This window comes from Musa acuminata, chromosome BXJ2-7, assembly GCF_036884655.1.
Source record: "Musa acuminata AAA Group cultivar baxijiao chromosome BXJ2-7, Cavendish_Baxijiao_AAA, whole genome shotgun sequence".
In the NCBI taxonomy this organism is placed as follows: Eukaryota; Viridiplantae; Streptophyta; class Magnoliopsida; order Zingiberales; family Musaceae; genus Musa; species Musa acuminata.
This window is the reverse complement of record NC_088344.1, coordinates 9950828-9968933: the sequence shown is the minus strand read 5'-3', so window position 1 is coordinate 9968933 and position 18106 is coordinate 9950828. Positions and strand designations below refer to the sequence as shown.

The window sequence follows — 18106 nt, the reverse complement described above, 5'->3', positions numbered from 1 at the left end:
CAGTCAGAAGATCCAAGCCGTTGATCTCAGATCCACATGCCACGCTGGCTTAGGTACACGCTTGGGGATACTCAAAGTGATGTTCTTTCTCTTTTGGATTGCAAACCACAGTGGAATAGACAGAGCTCGAAACAGATCACCAACGTTTACTTGCCACGTCATCATTATTAGTCCTTCCAAGTTTATGATATATTATTATTACATGTATCATATTATATATATATATATATATATATATATATATATATATATATATTATCAAGTCACTACGTATAGTATAAAAAATCTTCAATTCAAATAGTTATTTATTTTTATGCATCGTATATTTGGTGCAGCAAATCCTACGTGATAGGAATGAGAAGAAATAGGATTTGAACTAATTACTCTTTGAAGGGGATCGGAATAATTTCGGACATGAATCCAACATATTGGCTACGAAGGAGGGAGGACTTGAACTTGGTATTCAGAAGGGCAGTCACAGGATCTGCATCGAAGTTGATGCAGAGCTCACCGTCGATATCCCGATAGAAATAATGAAATTTGATATATGTCGTGAGGGATGTATTCAGTCTGCATATGTTTAGGAAAGAGAATAAATATGTTGGTTTCATACTAAATTATCTTATTAATTTTAAATAATATCATATATTTTTATAAATTAAAAATATATATATATATATATTATATTTCATAAAAATATTAAAAGATTAAATATTATCATCAGTATTTGACTAGATACGATTATTTTATTAAAAAAAATCAATCATCAATACATAATTCAAATGCATCCATCATTATTTGACTAGATAGGATCTAAAAAGATTTATCAAGCATCAATGCATCCATCGTTATCCTAAACCCATCATTAGCTAATCATAGAAGCACATGGTTTTAGTGTACGGTGTACGCATCGACAATACGGCCGTCAGCTGTCGACAGCTGCAACCACCGAACGAAGAGCGATGGAAGACAGAAAGAAAGGGAACAAAAATGAATAAAGCAAAAACGATGAGGATGACTGACTGGATAAGATGGCAGACGACATCCAATTGGTAACTTGTGCTTGCATCCACCACAATGGCAACCAAAAAAACAAAGAACATTATTGATCGGATTTACCTGTTTGAGTTAGGGATAGACGTTTTTGAGTAAATTTACCCAAGTCCAGATTGGCTGAAGGGAGCACAGTTGGTGTTCTCCTCCAATTCAAGGATGCCTACCGAAATGCGCTGGATTACGCTCACTTTCTTGCTTCATGTGTCTCGTCTGGATCTAATCCTCCAAAAGTAAAAGCACGAGGGAGAGTCGATGATGCGTTCGCCAGTTCAGTTGTGGCTGGCAAATGCAACCCGCACCGGGCGGCGTGGATTACCCCCGCCGGTGGAAGTAAGCGCGTGACACGTCACCTTCGTCTGACCAAGACTCTCTCCCGCCGCCGCCTCCCCCTCCCCCACCAAAGCGGGCAAAGAAGGAAAAAGAAAGCACAAGTTACGCCGCACGTTACGCTCAGCCACGCATCGACGGCCATAAAACGCAGGCACGGGGGACCCAGCTACGTGCCTTTCCGTGGCCTCAGGCTACTCGCAGGTGGAGCCGGCAAGCACAGCCATGCTTCCGTTCTTTCTTCCTCTCCTTTTGTTTCCATCGGCTTCGGTTTCTTTAGTCCTCTCATGTTTGAGAACAAAATCTGACCTTTCATTTACATCACAGTTCTATTTGGCCAAGCTATATTGCTTTATCTATGTGACTACTATTAAAGAAACCTTTACACGATCACCTACATAAGAAAGTTTCTTTTACATACACTCTCCAAAGAAGGGGCAAAAACAAGAAAGAAAGAACAGGAGAATGGGATTAGCAAGACACAATATACCTGCAGCCTGATCAGATTCCGGATTCTCTGCCAAAGACCTTGCCAAGCTGATAGTTGTATTCAGCTCCATCAAATTATATTTACAGTTCGCGTGTAACGGTCTACAATCTTGAGCGTCTGATGCATCTTATAGGATTTAAAGGACCGCGACGGCGGGCAGATACGGAGGACTGCTTCCCATTTGAGGTAATTGGCTTTATGTCCCAGCCCTCGACATTCTTGGGAACACACACATCAAATAGGACCTGGCTTAGATATCCATGGGGATTGATGCTGGGTGAAGTAAACAAATTAGGCTTCTGCTCATCATGGAAAGAGCTTCCATCTTTTACTTCAAGTTTGCCGCTTGAACTGGGTGAGAAGAAATGATCATTGGGTCCAATGGCCACCCTTCTTAAGCTCTCGCTTGAGCTTAGTGCGTCGTGAAGGCTGCAGGAGGACTCTAACATACTGTCACAGGAACTTCTGAGGTTTTCTGTTCCTCCATTAAATACTCTTCTCTGAGAAAAAACAGTAGCTGCCTTCCCAAGAAACTCAACGAGATTAGAGTGGTAGTCAGTTTGGTGATGACTATAATGCCCTACAGATAAACAACTTAAGATTACAAAGAAATCCAAATATCTTGACAGCAGAGAAAGAAAGAACACAAATATATCAAAAGAGTCAAGGTTTTGAATGTTAGTTATACTGCTGTAGATAGCAAAACTGGTTTCTTCTGCAAAGAAGCAATACAAAATATGTTCAAGTAGGCACAATCCAAGAAAGACCTAAATATGATTCTATAGTAGCATTTATTGCGAAGGCAATCTTGAGCAGTCATTAGCCACACTGTACTGCTCGGATTGAGTCCAAACACTAAGGTTGGTACCACGATATGCTTATAATTTGGCATACCCCATCTTTTAATATGGTATTTTCAGTTGCTAGTGGGAAAGGTCTGAAGACATACAAGTGGGATGATCTTTTATGACAGTTGGTAGGACAACCTTCTCATGTGGCTTCCAGCAATTATTTTTTCCCTTGTATGATTCAGGAACTGCAATGTGTTGGCACTTGATTGACAAATGCTGCTATTATCTATGGCTCCGACACAGCCTTCAAGAGCACCACAAAAAAATACACATAGGGCCAGATCTATCACAAGCTTAAAATTGTGCTTGATACAACTAAAAACTGCTCAAGATTTCATATGATGGTAGTTTCCTAGTGGTAGTAGTGAGTTCACAAACAGAAATTTCAAGTCCAATATATGTTTCCACAAACTTTCTTTGTTTCTGAGACAGACATGTTTACGGAACAAATACTTCTTCAATCCTCATCAAAGGACAAGCACTAGATTAGAGATCAATTTTCCTATTAGCGGAAACAATATTATTAAAATCAAAACCAGCATCCCAGCAAAACCAATAACTAAAAGGTTTTAGAACTACCTTAAGGAAAACTATATTTTTACATGTATAAAACCTCTAAAACCTAATGCATATGCAACACCAAGGTGGACTCAAAAGAAAGATTCAAAACCTGTAAAGATTTTTAAGTACATATCATACGACAAGTAAGTTTCAGTTTGGAATTTCATCTTCACAAATGAACATGACATTTTAGAACCTTTAATTGAATTCACCATCAAAGTCTATTTATGACTGCAGCCATGTCACTCCTCGAAAGTGACAGTACATAGAAAGCCAGATTTACTGATACAGCTAGTCACTATATAATTTGTTTCACATGATTCGGGCCTAGTTATCATCAGAGGTATCAAATGCTAACAATGATGCAAAATAATGATATATTGTTAGCTAAAAGACCCTTTAATCATTTCCCATTGAATATCTTAATGTTGCATTAAAAGCAAAGGACTGAAAGACCCTTTAATGATATTTTGTGGGCTATAAGACCCTTTAACCATTTCCCATCGAATATCTTCATGTTGTATTAAAAGCAGAAAATCAGGTATGCAAAATAATGATATTTTGTTAGCTAAAAGACCCTTTAACCATTTCCCATCGAATATCTTCATGTTGTATTAAAAGCAGAAAATCAGGTAAGGACTAACCTACATGTGGGGAATTGCTCCATTTTACAAGTCTAACATCACCACCAAGCTCGTTCAGATGTTGGGAAAAATTGAAGATTATTTGGTAAGAGGCAAGGTCATCATCCTCCGAACAAAATATAAGAAAAGGGCCCATACTCTGCAGGCATATCAAAACCAAAAAGATGTGAATGGAAATGCCACATAAAATCAACAAATTTAGTTGGATGTAGTAAAAAAGACTTGAACATAAAGAAATAGATCATTACAACTGATGAGTACAAACTCTGCCAATATTCAGCACGCTGTGCTTCAAATCTACTTAGAAAAACAGCATCCAGACTAGATGTCAGGACTTTTGTCATCCATGACGTTATTCTTGTTGGGCTAAACAATCTCTGAGAAGTGTGATGGAGAAATCGAGTAGCCAATTCAGCAGTGAAGTCCACAGGACTAGAATCATAAATTTGTCCACAGATACACTCTCTTATGAGCTGATATTCATCCTTTAGTGAAGAAAACAAGATTTATTAAAAATTGTCTTCAAACAAGTTTTTTTTAATAAAAAACTAAAAATAGGAATATAAATTTCAAAAAATGAGAAAGAACAAACTTGACAGAGTACAAGCAGAATTAACAGAATGTATTGGTTTCTTATTCTGCAATGTGTATTAACAGCTCCTGGTATTTGGGAAAGAAAAGTAAACATGACCTAGATATCAAGGGAACTTCGAATTCACAAAAAAAGCATCTAAAGAGACTGACATACTAACATAAAATTTTATCAGCCAACAAGAATTCAACAGGTATCAGGTGATTAGTGATGCTGGAGCAATTAGTTCTGTTTTATGTTTGTAGTAATTTTATTTCTTGAAATATTATCAACTAAAGAAGTTCGGAATGAACTAAAAATAACCTCAATCAAAAATATTGCTAATAGAAAAACCATCTCTTTGAAGCAGAAATAGAAGTGAAGATTCCACAGGATTGGTCTATGAGATATTTGTATTTCTTTGTCTTCTTGTACTTGGGGTCTATTAAAAAGGAAAAGTTTATAATCTTAAACATAAATGATTGAATTTTTTTCCCAAGTTACAGAGATCATTATCCCTAGAAGTGCCTCGTAGAGCCATGAGATTCTAGCATTTATGCCCAATAGTGTGACACCAGCATCCATGTGTGAGGTGCATCTGAAGTGAGGCCAGGACCCTACAAGTGATGACTAGGAATTGAAGTGAATTTGAGTACTATTTTATCCATCTTTTCTCTCTACCACGTTTTATATCCTAGAAAAAAATTATTTTCCCCTATGCATATGCCCTACATCAACTAGTCTTTGACTTAGACATCACAAAAGTTTTCGTCATTAGTACTAAGGCCTATCATGAACTAGTGTGAAACACATAAACCAGAAAATGGTTATAAGCTTGAACATCACAAAAAAGGATGCAGAAATTTGCTATGAGCAGTCATTACAAGTAATGAAAATTTTACTAAAAGAACACAAGCATACCAGTTTGAGTCCTTTTTCCCACTTTCCATCAAGAATCTGGTGAAAGGGAGCATAAACCATAGTCTCAGCATGAAGAAACATTCTTAATGAGCTCAGACATTAATTAGAAAAGTGTACCAAAGAAGTATAAATCAAAGATGTCATTTTGTTGGACATCCAGCACAACTGCACACACCTGAAGAACCTTATAGAGGCAACCTTTTGATCCCAAAGAGAAGCTCATGAGCACAATTGGTAACTGCCTGATCTTTATAACCTGTTACTCCAACAAGACAAAGTACAGACAAAATTAGACCACTTTATTACGAAAATAATTATTAGATAATATGATGCAAAAGCAGGTTCAAGGACGCAGCCTGATGGTGCAAAATATGGACCTGCTTTTTATCTGAGTAAATGTGGTTACAACTAATCCTCCAAGTATGGAAAATCAACAGTCTAATAGTAAATAATTGGATGCTTGCCCTTGGGAACTCATTATAGTCAACTACTAACCTTCAAGAGCTCATCAAGTATACCATGAGCTAGTGAAGTGGCCTTGTCAGTGAAAAATCTGCAAAGAATTTCAAATTATGAACCTGAAAACTCCAGAAGATTTATCATTTCAGTAAGAAAATATTGTTAAATATCAGAACAAAAACCAGCAAGAGATGGACAGGGACGTGCATGGTCTAAGAGTATGGTCAAGACTACTAGACTCTAATATTAGCTTAAGTAAAAATGGCACGCATGATATTTGGAGATCTACCTTGTCACTTGAGTAGTTATTGTTCTTTAACTTCTGGACCGGTGATTCTTTGGACACTAACATCATTTTGACAAGGTTTAGAGACAATTACCATCCAGACAAAAAAACCCCTGGAAGAAGAAAAGGCATGGGACTAACATAAACAAACTGCCAAAAGGCAGCTGTGATCCAAAACATAATAAGGGATATTCAATAATTATAAGATCATCAATGCAGAGGAAAACAATTTACTATGACACTGTATGTTTCGTGGTAGGCCCCTCTCTAACAACCCTAAATAGTTGAAACTTTATGACTAGCATGATGTGGGATAAGTAACCTGATACGAGTATCATATAAAACAAGAATTCTAATACCAAATGTGATGTAGGAATAGATACTTCGATACCTAAGATGTAGGATGAAGACATACATGTACTTGCAAGCATTTTTTTCAAGAATTTAGTTTTTTTTTGTGGAATAAAAAAAGATGAATTAAGTGAGATAAAGGGAAAAAAAGAGAACAATTAGACTAACTCTGACTTAAGGATTGACACTTAGAAAATTAAAGCTCATGTTTCTGCACGTCTTAACGGAGTAGCATCATTAAAAAGAAAACTATAAGTTCACCCACTTGCACATAATCATAGAAATAATATTCATTCACTACGTCAGTCTCTAATCTTTCTGGATTATAACCCCTAGGTACAAGAAGTAAAATAAGGAAAAAAAACAAAATAAAGAAAAAATAAAATAAAGAAAATTACAATCCATAGATCAAAATATATTGATCATTTATTTATTTATAAGAAACCATCCTTACATAAGATTTCCATTCATATATGTCATTGGAAAACAAACAATATTGGAAAAGATGGTCACGAATTAGGAAAAGAAACAGATCCTAAAATTGCATATCCAATCACAGATACATGCTGTAGCAGATAACTATCACAAACTAGAAAATAGTTCTGAAAGCCAATAAGTTTCCTTTGTCACAATATCGTATTTATAATTCACAAGACTGTCTCAGTAATATTTAGAGTTCTTTTTCAACAAATTCAATCAACTCAAGACTCGGGCAATTTTCTTTATTGAAAGTTTTGAAGGAAGCTTGGGCTATGTCTACCAACATACGTTCTGCTATAGATAAATACACACACAAAAAAATATCAATCTCCTTAAAAACATACAATATACCCTAATTAAAGCAAACACGTTTATGCTCGACTCAAGAATTGCTCGCAGGAATACTATATATTCAGAATTCGGCATGATCATGCTATAGTTCGCGACTTTAGAACCCCAATTGCACATAGGCCTTAAGTATTCGGTATAAAGAAAAAATGAATTTGTAGAAGATCAAAGGCACTGGAACAACCGAGACAACGAAGGCAAATGACGTAAGTCGATGCCGTGCATAATTTTTGCTAGAAAGAAAGAAATAACCAGAGACGTCAGCGATTACAGCGTGAGAAAGTCGACATGGCAGACGAGGGGACTCCACCCGAGAGACCAGTAGAGATCGATGAAAGGCTTCAGATGGCTCTCCTGGCTGGATATCCACGCGAACAGCACCACGATGCCCTTCACTTCCCTCTGCTCTTCTCCCTCCGCCCTCCCCCAGTAGAATCGCCCTCCTTCGCCCCACATCACCGCAACGTCCGCGGTCCAACCCTCTCAAGAATCCCTAGTCTATCCAACCCCGTCGAGCGAGAAGAAGAACCCCAATTTCTTCGTGCAAGGACTCGAACCGAGGACAACAGAAGGGACAGCATGGAAGCTTTCCCTTATGAGCGCTTCGTTTCGCTTCCGTTCATGCCATGGAAGCTTTCCCTTATGATTTGGATAGCATCGACACCATATTCCGCGGTGGCGTAGGATAAAGAACCATTACAAATCATACTTTTTTCTCGGTACCCGAACATTCGCTTCACCTTTCATGGGAGAAGATCCAGACCCATCGATGGGCCCCACATTGCTCCATGGACTCCTCCCGAATCACAAAGCAGGCAGGTTGGCTGAAAATAACTGATGATTCGAGTACGATTGAGTATCTCAAGCAATTAAACAGTTGGTTGAAAAGGTTAAGCCGTCTATCTACCTACTATTTATGTGACTGGCAGCCTACGGTGGGGCCTTATCTTTAAACCAGCCCCCACCTGACAACTTTGTCCAATCAAAAGGCAAGTACGGCAGCGGGGTAAACTTAAAAAGGGTGAAAACGTGTCTTTGAAATGGCAGAGGGAAACAGTAGCGTTATAAATAGAAGAAGAAGGTCAGAGTTTGTGTGTTTATCCTTTCGTAGCTTGTTTTATCCATTAGAGCATTTATTTTTCCCTCTATCAATGGAATGATGTGTAAACATAATCAATCGTTGACTACCTTGCTTGAAACACGTGATGCAATATTATCTTGAGATTTTGGGAATAAAATATACTGGTATAGATCCGTCATTCTATCATTCTAGAAACATAAACAAAACAAGAAATCTCTTCACCATTATTTAAAGGGGAGAGATTTGGTTGAGTTGACCACTTTGATCACACACCATCCGAATCCTACCTATCGGATTCGGGCGGAATGCAAATATGGATAAGGATTCAAGCTTCCAGAAACTATCAAATCATTGATCATGGACCAAGGGTCGATTTCCAAGTTATATCATTGATAATTTTTATAGATCAAACTAATGTAATTTAGTAAAAAATATAATATAAATTAAAAATCATCAATTTCTACTCCCAAGAATTAACGAGAGAGGGATAGGCTATGATTTATATAGAGAGTGGGTCGTAAAGAGTTAGTATATACGAGAGAGTTAATATATATGGGAGGGGTTAGGATAATATGGTTGTATACCTCTCGAGAATTTTACATCGGATGAAAGCTTTAGTCATCGGGCTGTGTACCACCCAGGGAAAAGTTCGAATGCAAGTAGTGTGTCTCATTGAGAGACTTGATCATGCAGATGTTTGATCAATGCGGTTAGAGAGTTGGACTGTTCCAAAGCCCATATTCGCTTAAAGGAGCCCGACAAGTTAGAGTATAAGACCGAATAAACGAACATTATTACCAAGGAAGCTAAGGAGACCAAAATTGATGAGAACCCTACAACATGATGGCAAAGGCCATGCATAGGAGTTGCAGTCAATCTTTTTATCGACCAAGGAAAACTGTTGGGAGAACACAGAGATGTTGAAGCATGGGGTCGAAAGGGACGAGGAAGAGACAACGAGTCCAAAGGAACTTAGCTATCCAAAACAAAGCATTAGTTAAAATAGAGGTGAAATTGAAGGAGTGCCAAATAGATATATCTACCGATCATGAAAAAATTGATAGTAGGGTCATGGGCATGACAACACCATGATACTACAGAGATGGGACTTTCGTGAAATCATCGATCTTTTGTTCTTATAAAGGAAGAACGCTTGGTCATAAAACTAATCGAAAACGTGGAGTATATAGAGACAAAGTTCAAGTATCGAGACAAAACTGAATGACAGAGAGTGAAACATTTAGTATCTAACTGTTTATCCATATAAACTATAATTGTTTATAAGACGATTAAATTTTGATAGTTAGCTAATGAAAGACGTCATCATTTGTCATGTAAAATTTTGCTCCAATGAGCTGTAAGGATTTATTACAAAGTGGTGAAAGTCTTTGCAATTGAATTTCACTTTTTATTATTTTTAATAATATTTTGTCCACAGTTTTTAGTTGCTTTTTAGATCAAATCAATGGTCATGTATTTTTAGTTGTAATGTGATCTCGAGTCTTTTTAGTTCTGATAGGGTTAAGAGATTCTTTTAAGACATTGAGAGCTACGTTTAGATAATTCTAATCATATTTTTTAAACAGGATTTTTAGGAAAATCTTTTAGAGTTTTTGGAGAATAAAATTCTCTTGTCGTAAGTAAACATAGTCTCTTGTACTACCACGTCAAGAAAGATGACTTCGACAAGGCCTTAAACAGCATTCTAATGAAGTCTCTCAGTTATCACATGGAAGTAGGCTCTACTTTCTATGGTACTCCACGCGAAATGTTACCCCTGTAGGGACCCCACCACCTGAAGTATACACAGCCCCAGAAGTCCAACCTCCCGAATCACATGTAACACAAATCACGCATCTCAAATTACAATCTCTGATTTCTCACGCGACTTCCGAAGTTGGTAACATTCCATCCCCTCTTTCTCTCCCCGCAATGTGTGGTATTCTTCCATCTCATCTCATCACGTTTCATGATGACCTATCACGGGATCCGAGGCCGCCCCAATACTAGCCAGCAAATCATCTGAGTTGAAGTCTCCTTCAGGTGCGATAGATGATGGAGATTAAAGCAGACAGTAAAACGCAACTGCTGTCTAGACCGAGGGAAGGAAGGAGACTCTGTACACGTAACGCAGCACCCTGCTACCCAAGCGATAGACTGCCAGTATTGTCTCCTCCTCCAAGCCTTTTTCTGGCTCGGTTCGTCCGCCGACCAAGGCTGGCCGTGCGCACGAGATCAAATGACGGAAAAAGGAGAGGGGAGAGCAGATGAGCATTTATTAGGAGTACAACACGGGTGACCAAACAGACTATTCTCCTTCCTCCTCTTCTGTCTGTGACTCGGACAGGAGGTGGAGAAATGGCCAGCGAACAGAGACGAAATGGCGGTTGTTTAACGTACAATTTTGTACATAGCTTCTAGAAGAAACCACAAACTCCCTGAAGGAAAACCAGATCAAATAGAGATTTGAAGAACAAGTCATTTTCTTCTCGGTTTTTGGCCATTTCGCTTCATCGGAGGATTCGAACCCACTCGAAGCGGCCGTCCAACGGAACGTCGCCGATGACGTCGTAGTTGTACCTGCGGCGAAGCGGAACCCAAAAAAGTGAAGGTTTCAGCTTCAAGAAAACGAACAGAGAGAGAGAGAGGAAATACGAGCATACTCGGCGGCGAAGCGCTGCGCCTGCTCCCTCTCCGCCGCCGCGAAGAACTCCTCGATCTCCACCTCTGTCTTCGTTCTTGAAGTCGATGTTGCTGTGGTTGATTTCCGATCGCTCGCTTCGCGTCGTGCATCTCTCGAGGGGGTCGTCTCTCTACCGAAGAGAAAGCAGGGAATCCTAAACTAAAGAACATTGGAAGAAGAAAAGGCGGGAAGTTTGATAATTGTAAGCGCACAAACCTCGCTCTTCCGGATCCAAAATTGCACGTCAAGCGCTCTAGACCCTCGCCCTCCTGAACCGAAGGAAGGAAGAAGAAGCAAGAACTGACGTGAATTCAAGGCGAACGAGTTCGAATCTCAACAGGGATTTCGGATTCCGACGACTCACCTGCTCATCCACCACCACGTCGCCGGAAACGTTGCTCGAGCACCGGGAGACACCCTCCACAGCAGGGCCGGTGCTGTAGGCAGCCGAATTCGCTGCCAGCAGCCTTGGTCTTCGGAATGTCATGAAGAGGCGGCGGCTCCGAAGCTGGAGGTAGGACGACGTCTGCACAACCTCCGTCGTCCGCTGCGGCGCCGTCTTCCTCCGCTTCGAACTTCTGGCGGAGGCCGCGTCAGCGGCGACGGCCACGGCGGGGACCCTTGCCCTCCTCCTCACCCCCACCACCTGGGTCACCTCCATCACCGAGAGTTTCTCGACCCCTCTGCTGCACTTCCTCGTGTACTTCCCCATGCCTCGCCCTCTTTATCCTTTCTCACCGAGAAGCGCAGGCTAAAACCGGAGAAAAAACTGTGGATCTGATCCAAGCTAACCGCCTCAGCGTCGCAGTTACTTTTGCGTTTATCCCGTTCACACGATTTCGACACATGCCGACGGCGTCGTGTCGTCGGACCAGACTCCCGCTTTGGTCCACCCGCAGAACCGGTGGCAGATTCTAGATTCCGGTGAAATCACATGGATCGGGGACAGAAACGGGATGCTGCCGGTCGTGCGAGGGGTTCGTTATGTCCGGAACCCTTGTTTGGCGACAAACTGCTTTGGCAATAACTGTGGTCAGGCTTCAATTACCATAAATCTCCTATCCTTGTTATTGAATCACAGTGATGCCACTCACCGCCCAAGATTCTCCTTTACGTCTGGTGAACCGTTGATGCGGATTATCGCAAGTTCGTCCGTCTGATTCACATCAAATGGTCAGAAGAAGCTGATGAGATGTAAGCTGGTGAATAACAATCAGTTTGATTTTTTAAAAGATTAACAAATATAAACATCTAATACTTACTTTTTCTTGGCTATTATTTGGGTTTATTTAAATTTCAGCCGGAAATAACAGCTTATAATTAAGGATAAATATTTATGACTCACTGGTCGTTCGACGTCCGTTATATTGTCACCGTGAACTCTGCGTAAGCTTATTACCATCGTCGTCGTCCATCCAGATCATCGTACGGCCCACGTGGAAACTCTTTCTTTTAGATCAATGCGTACTGATCAAAAGGAATCCAAGGTCCCAACGGGACTCGTGGTGGCTATGCGTTCACCCACAGTCGCCGCCCGATGATAAGCTGATGCCGAATCGGAGACAGCGTGGGGCCATAAATGGGTTCCAACGCCAGGGGAGGTAGGCGCGGCGGATGAGATGTAAGTGGGTAGCAAAAGCATTGCTGCTGTGAAGGTACGGAATAGGGCGGCTATCTGTGAGCGTTCAGGGAAGGGGATGAGCGAGTGGAGGTGTGCCGGCTCGAGGTTGGGATCGTCTTGGACCGTACGATTGGGAGAGCAGCGGCGTTGGATGATTTGAGTAAACAGCCAAGAACAGGGTGAGCGTGGAAGATTCCAAGCAGGGCTGGGCTAACGCTGCGCATTTTTTCCGTTCATCTTCCTTTTGTCATCGTAGTGGCGCTGACACAGTGGAAAGAGTACGGCGGAAAGGGGGGGGGGGGGGGGGGGGTGGGGGGCAAAGCTACCTGTGTTAGTCAGGAAGAGAATAGTTCCCATGGTAGAGTGCATTTAAGGTGTCGGCGTCTTAACCACGGTAGAAGTGAGGTTAACGAGAGCGCTCTTGTCTTGTAGCGTGTCAAGTACGAGAGAGAGAGAGAGACAAAGGTTGCTAATCAAAATTGTACAGCATGTAATAGAGTCACAAGCTACAGCATGGGGATCAACATGCGTCCGTTAAATCATCAGAGGACAATGGCTTTATATGTGAATTCCATATAATGCGTTTTGTCATGGACCAACTCAAATCAAGGAGACGCACTCGATGCCACGAGGAACAAGCCAAGGAATCCCTCATCCGAGAGGCGCAAAATCTCTCTTCGAATGGCTAGCTTTTCTCCGGCTTCAACAACTCGGCCATTAATGAAAGGACAGCAGCGCGGAATCCAAAGAGTCGGCTCCAATGATTTATGGCTGTGGAGTGAGATGGGGGGAGGAGATAGGACACGCCCGCTGGACTTGTTGAATAGAGAAGAGGGGGAATAGCGTCGGGTTGGTGAGAGGGAGACTGAGGGAGGTAGCACATGGAGGAGACAGGCAGGAAAAGCCTATGTTCAGAAATAGGACACTGTGGGGGTATAGAGCATGTATTAGCTGCATTGGTGTAGGCTGACAAAAAGTGACTCGTAGGCTTATCCCAAGTAAAAGAAGTTACTTTCCCACCGTGTTCGTCCCTACTCCGCCTCATGCAGCAGCACATCGGACAGGCATAACAGTGACGTACAGGAATATGGACGCTGGCTTGTTCGGAAAAAAAAATATATTTATTTATTTATTTTTTTAGATAGTATTATTTAAAAAAAATTCAAAACCATCCTCTCTTATTTTAAAAGTTTCAAAAACACTCCTTAAAAAAGTTTTCTTTTGCCCAAATCCAATTTTTTTTCCACAAACTATTTACAGTGTTTTATGAATTGATTTTTACCCATAAAACACTATATAGTATTTTTTTTTATAAATATTATATATTTTTTTGTTTTAAAAAGACTGTATAATATTTTTGATATCATAGTCTTTTGAAACGAAAATACTATATAATGTTTTTGAAATATTATATAGTATTTTGTGGATAAAAATTAATACACAGAATACTGTAAATATTTGTCAACAAAAAAAAATACTGTGAATTATTTTTGGAGGATATTTTTAAACTTTTTGAAACAGTGGATGATGATTTGAGAATTTTTAAAAATGATATCATGCAGGAAAAATATAAAAATAAGATATCTTTTCGGACAATCGCCTAATATTTTATTCTTCCTCTTATATTTTTTTTTCATGAACGCTAAGCTAATAGAAAATTATTGATTGTCTATATGACCAATTTAGCTCCCTCAGCGAACTATGTCATTTTTAGATTAATGATAAGTAATAGTGATCAAGAATTAGAAAATGGATAATTATTTTTTTCATTTGTTGGTAACTTTGGCATGTATAATGATTCATCAAATCAATTTGCAACTTCTCGTGAGTACCTGATGATAATATTGTCTATGAGCTGTAGTATGATGATGTATAATCAATTGAGAGATGTGTACTGATAGTGGTGGTGGTGGTGACGAAGTGGTACTGCCCATCGTCTTTCGGCACGAGGATGAGTTTGTGGGACATGTCTTTGGGAAGAAAGATCGAGTGCTGCACTTTCCATGACCTCCAACGCGATGTAAAAGAGGAATGGGAATGAATGGGTCATGGAAAATGTGGGAGATTGAAGGTTGGCGGTGGGGACAAATGAATGAATTAAAAGGTATTTAAAGGTTTACTTGCTAATCAAGTAGGTATCGATTAAGAGAGGTAATCGATATTACTAGCCTTTCCTTCTATTGCGTCTACATCTCTTTCCCAAATGGGTAGGGGAAGTAATTATATCTAATCGATCAAACTAACAAAATTAAGGAAAAAAATAGATTATTTTTTATTTTTTATATCAAAGTATAATTTAAGAAAAAAAAATATATATATAACTTTTTCTATTTTTTTTAATGTTTCTTGAGAAATACTTTTCATGAGATTTTCAAATTGAATCAAATACCATAAGCCGCCTATTCTTTTCTCTCCTAATCGATTTATAGGATAAATCATTTCAATTACAGTATTTTTAGCAAGACTAAAAAAATATTATAACATAATACAAAAATACCATGTTATAGTATTTTTATATTATGTCATAATATTTTTTTAGTATTGCTAAAAGAAATAATGTATTATAGTGACTTTTTTTTTATTTTTTCTTCTTATTCCACTCGCATTGAAATGAATGCTTACGGAACTAAATCCCACCACTCGCTGCGCATGGATATTAAGGTCGAGATTGTTGACTTCAAGCTCCAACGGGCAATGGATCCCGATGCCGAAGTCGAGCGCGACCTCTCCCCCTTCCTTCGCATCTACAAGAGCGGCCGCGTTGAGCGCCTCCTCGGCACCGAAGTGCTCCCCGCTGGGACGGACCCCGCCACAGGCGTCGCCTCCAAGGACGTCCTGTTCGACCCCGACGCCGGCCTCTGGGTTCGCCTCTACCTACCGGACCTCGCGGGATGCACCCCGGACAAGAGGCTCCCTGTCATCGTCTACTTCCACGGCGGCAGCTTCACCGTCGAGACGGCCGCCTCCCCGACGTACCACAACTACCTCAACTCCCTCGTGGCCGCGGCCTGCGTGCTCGCGGTGTCAGTGAACTTCCGCCGGCCGCCGGAGCATCCGCTGCCAGCGGCCTACGATGACTCATTGGCGGCGGTTCGGTGGGTGACGGAGACAGGGGAGGCGTGGGTCGCGGAGCGTGGGGACCTGGGGCGAGTGTTCCTGGTCGGGGACAGCACGGGCGGCAACATAGCGCACCAGGTGGCCCTGCGATTTTAATTTACTAGCCTGGTCGAGCCCAGATAATGCGATTGGTCTGAGGCCCAATATCGATAGTCCAGGATTGACCGGCCTAGCCGGCTCTGAACGGTCCGACCCGGTATCCTCCCGACCGCATGTATCGAATCTGATCCAGTCGAACCCAGTCAAACCGGTTTCGGTTCCAACCTGTTGGGCCGGACCGAATGCAGCAGCACAGTCGAAGGGGACCGTAATCTTACAAGAAATGGAAATAATTAATACTATCGGATTTCATTGAACCAAAAAATAATATTTATAATAAGAAGCCCACCTGCTGCCATCGGCGAGCTGGTGACTGTCGGTGGAGAAGGCCACCTACTGCACAAGGTGGGGGGGTAAATGAAAGACTCTGGATGCCACGTCCCAGCAAATCATTTCCCGTGTCACGAGACCCGACAAGGGACCAACAACTTGTCATTACTCCACACCTTTCTTCCCTCAGGCCGGAACGCATGGTTCCCTGCGTCCCACGTCACGTATCCTATGGCTTGCCTTCGAAGGTACGCTCAAACATACCATGTTTTACCCACCTCTCGATTAGAATGTGTGGCATTCTAATCGGGTGAGGAAGGACCTTTAAGATGTTGATTAATGCACGTCCTCCCAAAACAGAATTGGCTCAGCAGATCGATATGCTGTATGGGTAGGTGCCATGTGGTTACGACTCCCTCATCCCACATGTTCCTCTACGGTATGGATTTGTTAGGACCTTTTACCGACCGCTCAAGCAATCGGCCCTCTCTCTCCCTCTCTCTTGCCCCTTTCCTGTCCCATTGAGCTCTTCGTCTCCCACTCTTCACTGCCTCATGGATCCCGAATCCGAGCTCGTATTCGACTTCCCACCTTTCCTCCGCCTGTACAAGAGCGGCCACGTGGAGCGCCTCATCGGCACCGACGTCGTCCCTGCCGGAGTCGATACCGCCACCGGCGTCGCCTCCAAGGACGTGGTCATCGACCCGCAGACCGGTCTTTCTGCTCGTCTCTACATCCGCTGCTCCTCCGACGAATCCGGTAAGCGCAAGCTGCCTGTCCTCGTGTACTACCATGGCGGCGCCTTCGTCATCGAGTCCGCCTTCTCCCCCACCTACGACGGCTTCCTCAACAACCTCGTCGCCCGCGTCGACTTCGTCGTTGTGTCGGTGGAGTACCGGCGCGCCCCGGAGCACCCGATCCCCGCGGCGTACGACGACTCCTACGCGGCCTTGAACTGGGTGGCGTCCCACGCGGGGGGCAGCGGGGGCCCGGAGGCGTGGCTGGCCGAGCGCGGGGACTTCGGGCGGGTCTTCCTGGCCGGGGACAGCGCGGGGGCCAACATCGCCCACAACGTGTTGATGCGCACGCGGACGGACGCCTTGCCCAACGCGGTCCCGATCACAGGGCTGGCGCTGATACACGCGTACTTCTGGGGAAAAGAGCCGGTGGGATCGGAGCCGACGGATCCCATGTTCAGGCAGTGGCTGGAGACCACGTGGGGATTCGTGTGCGGATGGAGTTTCGGAATCGACGATCCGCGGGTGGATCCTTTCGGAGATCCGGCGATCCTGAAGACGTTGCCATGCCGACGGGTGCTGGTGAGCGTCACCGAGAAGGACTGGTTCAGAGACAGAGGCAAAGCCTACTACGAGAAACTGCAGGAGAGCGGGTGGGAAGGGGAGGCGGAGCTGCTGGAGACGGAGGACGAGGAGCATGTGTATTTCCTCAGTAAGCCCGACTGCGACAAGGCTGCGGTGGAGTTGGACCGTCTGGTAAGCTTCTTAACCCGTGACTAAGTTCATATAATTACTCTGCTCTCTCGTGGGAACAAATTCGATGTTGAGGAGATATCCACGGAACAAAAATTGGAGTTTTAGTAAACGCAGTGCGAAGTGAGGTCTTTAAGTTTGATGACATCTTTTATCTTCATTACTGTCTTATATTTCTCCCACTGCAGTTTGGCTTGTGTGTTACATTTGCATAGCAGAAAGCATTTTGAATATAGAACAATTTGCTAGATTTAACTGATTTAGTATTTATTATACATATGCCCAATTGCTTAACCGTAGAAGATAGCATGCATAGAGCACATGAATATATACTTCATGTTGTATGTATTGTTGTGTAAGTTCATCGACTTGATTGAGAAGTCGATATGCATTCATTGGA

The 18106-nt window shown here is 42.1% G+C and overlaps 4 protein-coding genes across 5 annotated transcripts; 2 read left to right on the top strand and 2 right to left on the bottom strand.

Annotated features, from left to right (window-relative positions):
• Positions 1–1728: 1728 nt before the first annotated feature.
• LOC135617137 (uncharacterized) lies at positions 1729–8009 on the bottom strand. Of its 2 annotated transcripts, XM_065117078.1 has the most exons (7): positions 7617–8008; positions 5917–5974; positions 5597–5677; positions 5422–5457; positions 4178–4414; positions 3930–4068; positions 1729–2453 (listed from the first exon to the last, which is right to left on the bottom strand). In XM_065117078.1, exons 1-7 carry the CDS (start codon positions 7799–7801, stop codon positions 1975–1977), a joined length of 1215 nt encoding a protein of 404 aa, XP_064973150.1. In that variant the 5' UTR covers positions 7802–8008; the 3' UTR covers positions 1729–1974. The 2 variants fall into 2 exon arrangements, with proteins under 2 accessions (XP_064973150.1, XP_064973151.1); XM_065117079.1 differs by lacking the exon at positions 4178–4414 and having other exon boundaries at positions 7617–8009.
• A 2675-nt stretch (positions 8010–10684) lies between these two features.
• Positions 10685–13010, bottom strand: LOC135616112 (cyclin-dependent kinase inhibitor 1-like). The gene is made up of 6 exons (XM_065115290.1): positions 12455–13010; positions 12204–12265; positions 11474–12121; positions 11326–11378; positions 11090–11239; positions 10685–11006 (listed from the first exon to the last, which is right to left on the bottom strand). Exons 3-6 carry the CDS (start codon positions 11819–11821, stop codon positions 10937–10939), a joined length of 621 nt encoding a protein of 206 aa, XP_064971362.1. The 5' UTR covers positions 11822–12121; positions 12204–12265; positions 12455–13010; the 3' UTR covers positions 10685–10936.
• Positions 13011–15330: 2320 nt separating this feature from the next.
• Positions 15331–16396, top strand: LOC108953339 (probable carboxylesterase 12). The gene has a single exon (XM_018828758.2). The coding sequence runs from the start codon at positions 15341–15343 to the stop codon at positions 15941–15943; it is 603 nt and encodes a 200-aa protein (XP_018684303.2). The 5' UTR covers positions 15331–15340; the 3' UTR covers positions 15944–16396.
• Positions 16397–16572: 176 nt separating this feature from the next.
• LOC103991538 (probable carboxylesterase 13) lies at positions 16573–17954 on the top strand. Its single transcript, XM_009411027.3, has one exon. The coding sequence runs from the start codon at positions 16771–16773 to the stop codon at positions 17731–17733; it is 963 nt and encodes a 320-aa protein (XP_009409302.2). The 5' UTR covers positions 16573–16770; the 3' UTR covers positions 17734–17954.
• The last annotated feature ends 152 nt before the right edge of the window (positions 17955–18106 follow it).

Bases quoted from the DNA above. Each gene is read 5' to 3' on its own strand.
- LOC135617137 (XM_065117078.1), bottom strand. From the start codon at position 7,801: ATGTGGGGCGAAGGAGGGCGATTCTACTGGGGGAGGGCGGAGGGAGAA. The intron at 5,975-7,616 runs GTAATCGCTGAC...AATTCTTTGCAG, and splicing joins CATGTCGACTTTCTCACGCT to ATTTTTCACTGACAAGGCCA. The intron at 2,454-3,929 runs GTTAGTCCTTAC...GTTTATCTGTAG, and splicing joins GAGCAATTCCCCACATGTAG to GGCATTATAGTCATCACCAA.
- LOC135616112 (XM_065115290.1), bottom strand. From the start codon at position 11,821: ATGGGGAAGTACACGAGGAAGTGCAGCAGAGGGGTCGAGAAACTCTCG. The intron at 11,379-11,473 runs GTGAGTCGTCGG...CCTTCGGTTCAG, and splicing joins ACGTGGTGGTGGATGAGCAG to GAGGGCGAGGGTCTAGAGCG. The intron at 11,240-11,325 runs GTTTGTGCGCTT...TCTCTTCGGTAG, and splicing joins TTTGGATCCGGAAGAGCGAG to AGAGACGACCCCCTCGAGAG.
- LOC108953339 (XM_018828758.2), top strand. From the start codon at position 15,341: ATGAATGCTTACGGAACTAAATCCCACCACTCGCTGCGCATGGATATT.
- LOC103991538 (XM_009411027.3), top strand. From the start codon at position 16,771: ATGGATCCCGAATCCGAGCTCGTATTCGACTTCCCACCTTTCCTCCGC.